This window comes from Monoraphidium neglectum (assembly GCF_000611645.1).
Source record: "Monoraphidium neglectum strain SAG 48.87 unplaced genomic scaffold scaffold01545, whole genome shotgun sequence".
Classification (NCBI taxonomy): Eukaryota; Viridiplantae; Chlorophyta; class Chlorophyceae; order Sphaeropleales; family Selenastraceae; genus Monoraphidium; species Monoraphidium neglectum.
In genome coordinates, this window is record NW_014012083.1 from 1 (window position 1) to 1,996 (window position 1,996).

The following is a 1,996-nucleotide window of genomic DNA, read 5'->3' on the forward strand; positions in this document are numbered from 1 at the left end:
CGGCCGGGCGCGTCGCGGGGCTGAGGGGGCGGTGCGCCCTGTCGGATGGTCGCGCGCCCGCCATCCAGGACCCGGAGGCATCCCGGACAAACTCGGCGCCGCGCGACCGGCCGGGTCGGATCGGGTCAGGCCTGATCACTTGGCAGATCAGATCGTATCAGCTCGCGTCGCGGCCGCGCGCCTGGATGAGCAGCCGCCAGATCACGTCCTCCGCCAGGGGCCCCTGGGAGCGCGTTATGAACTCGTGGAGGTTGCCGCCCCCCGCAAACTCCATCACTATGTAGAGCCGCCCCTTTTTCAATGCCGATATGTTGATAGTATTGCGGCAGCGGCCCGGCGGGGCGGCGGCGTGGGCGGTTGAGAGGTGGTCCTGTGGGGATAGGGAGCCGGGCTCCGCGGCGCGGGGCCCACCCTCGCCCAGAGCCCCGGCTGAAAGCCCCGCGCGGCGCCGCGCGACACGGAGGCCCGCAAGCTGCGGGCACGGGGGGCAGGCGCCGGCGGAGCCGGGGGCCCAACCCTCCAGAGGGCAGCCCTGCGGCGGCGGCCCCGGCAGCTGCCGCGCACCTTCTCGAGGAACGAGTCCCAGTACTTGATTATGTAATCGCTGTCGAAGCCCGACAGGATCTGGGTCTCTCGGATGCACTCCTCCTGCTCCTGTGGAGTTTGAACAAATGATCCAGGGTTTGACCGTTGACCGTTGACCGGCGACCCCACCAGCACGCCAACCTGGTTGGAAAGGGGCTACAGCTGGCGACGCGCCGCGCCGTCTGCTGCGTGGCCGCCGGCAGTGCCCCTCGAAGGAAACGAGCTTGAGTGGCGGACCCGCCCCTTGCCTGGGAGCCGCGCTATTGCTGAACCGGCGGCCGCTGCCATGCTGCGCCGTCGCGGCCGCGCGTGGCGGCCCGTTCTCGTTGCGTGGGGGCGGCTGCATGCGAGCGCCATGCGGGCGTGGGCGCCACCATGCGGCCATGCGCGGCTGCCCCATGCATGCCGTGGCCCCATGCACGATTTGGCCCATGCCCCCTCTATCTTGCCTTCTTGCTCATGCCATGCAGGTCGATTTCTTTGAGCGCGTAGGACCCGCCGTCCTGCTTGCGGGTCACCTTCCAAACGACGCCGTAGCTGCCGCTGCCGACCTTCTGTTGCAGCACAAAGTCGCCGAGCGTCGAGCGCGCCGCCATGGCGGCGGGCCAGGGGGCGGGCCCCTGCCGACAGGGCGCGGCGCGGTGGCAGTAGCGGCAGAAGCGGCGACTAGCGGCGCGCCCGGCGCGCTGCAGGACAAAGCAAGTGGATACGGCGGGCCTGGCAGCTCAACAGCTGTGCTTCTATGGTCGCGCAAGAGCTTCTGGTGCCAAGTAAAAGTAACACAAGCTCGTGAGCATTAGAAATAATCGCCGAAGTCAAAGATCAAGTGCTTTGGCGCCAGCCGCAGTTCGCGGCCGATGCACACTAATGTTATCCAGTACGTAAAATCGCTTGTCTTGCGGCACCAGTGACAGCGATCTGGGCCGTCCACCCTGTTGTCGACGCGATACTGTAAGTGGTTTTTGTGGAGTTGCACGTGGTAAAACAATCATCACTCGTGCATATGAGCATGTATGATACAGCACGCTCCTGCTGCTGAAGCAGCACGCACATAATCACCCACCAAAAGAGCGCAGCAGTCACTGCAGTCACTGCCGCGGCCGTTTCTTCACTTCAGTGCAGGATGTGGCCGTGCTGGCCGCGTGATAGACCGAAAAGCATTCCGATATGACATGTTGTGGTGATATGGTGTTGTGGGCCCTGAGCAGAAGCGGGTTGTGGGCAGGCTATGGGCTGTTGCACTGGAACTTTGGAAGGCCTGCAGGTGGCCGTGACACGAGCAGGAGCCCGGAGGCTGCTACCTTTGAACAGGCGCCAGGATGGAATAGCGTGCAAAGAGGGTCAGCTTGTTTCTTGGATCAGCAGCCACGATCCCCCCTAACACACACACACACACACACACACACACACA

At 64.7% G+C, this 1,996-nt stretch overlaps 1 protein-coding gene across 1 annotated transcript; it reads right to left on the reverse strand.

The window, feature by feature from the left end:
• Positions 1-157: 157 nt before the first annotated feature.
• MNEG_8245 (hypothetical protein) lies at positions 158-1,181 on the reverse strand (the record flags this gene model as incomplete). Its single annotated transcript, XM_014043280.1, has 3 exons — positions 158-472; positions 565-654; positions 1,104-1,181. 3 exons carry the CDS (start codon positions 1,179-1,181, stop codon positions 158-160), a joined length of 483 nt encoding a protein of 160 aa, XP_013898734.1.
• Positions 1,182-1,996: the final 815 nt, after the last annotated feature.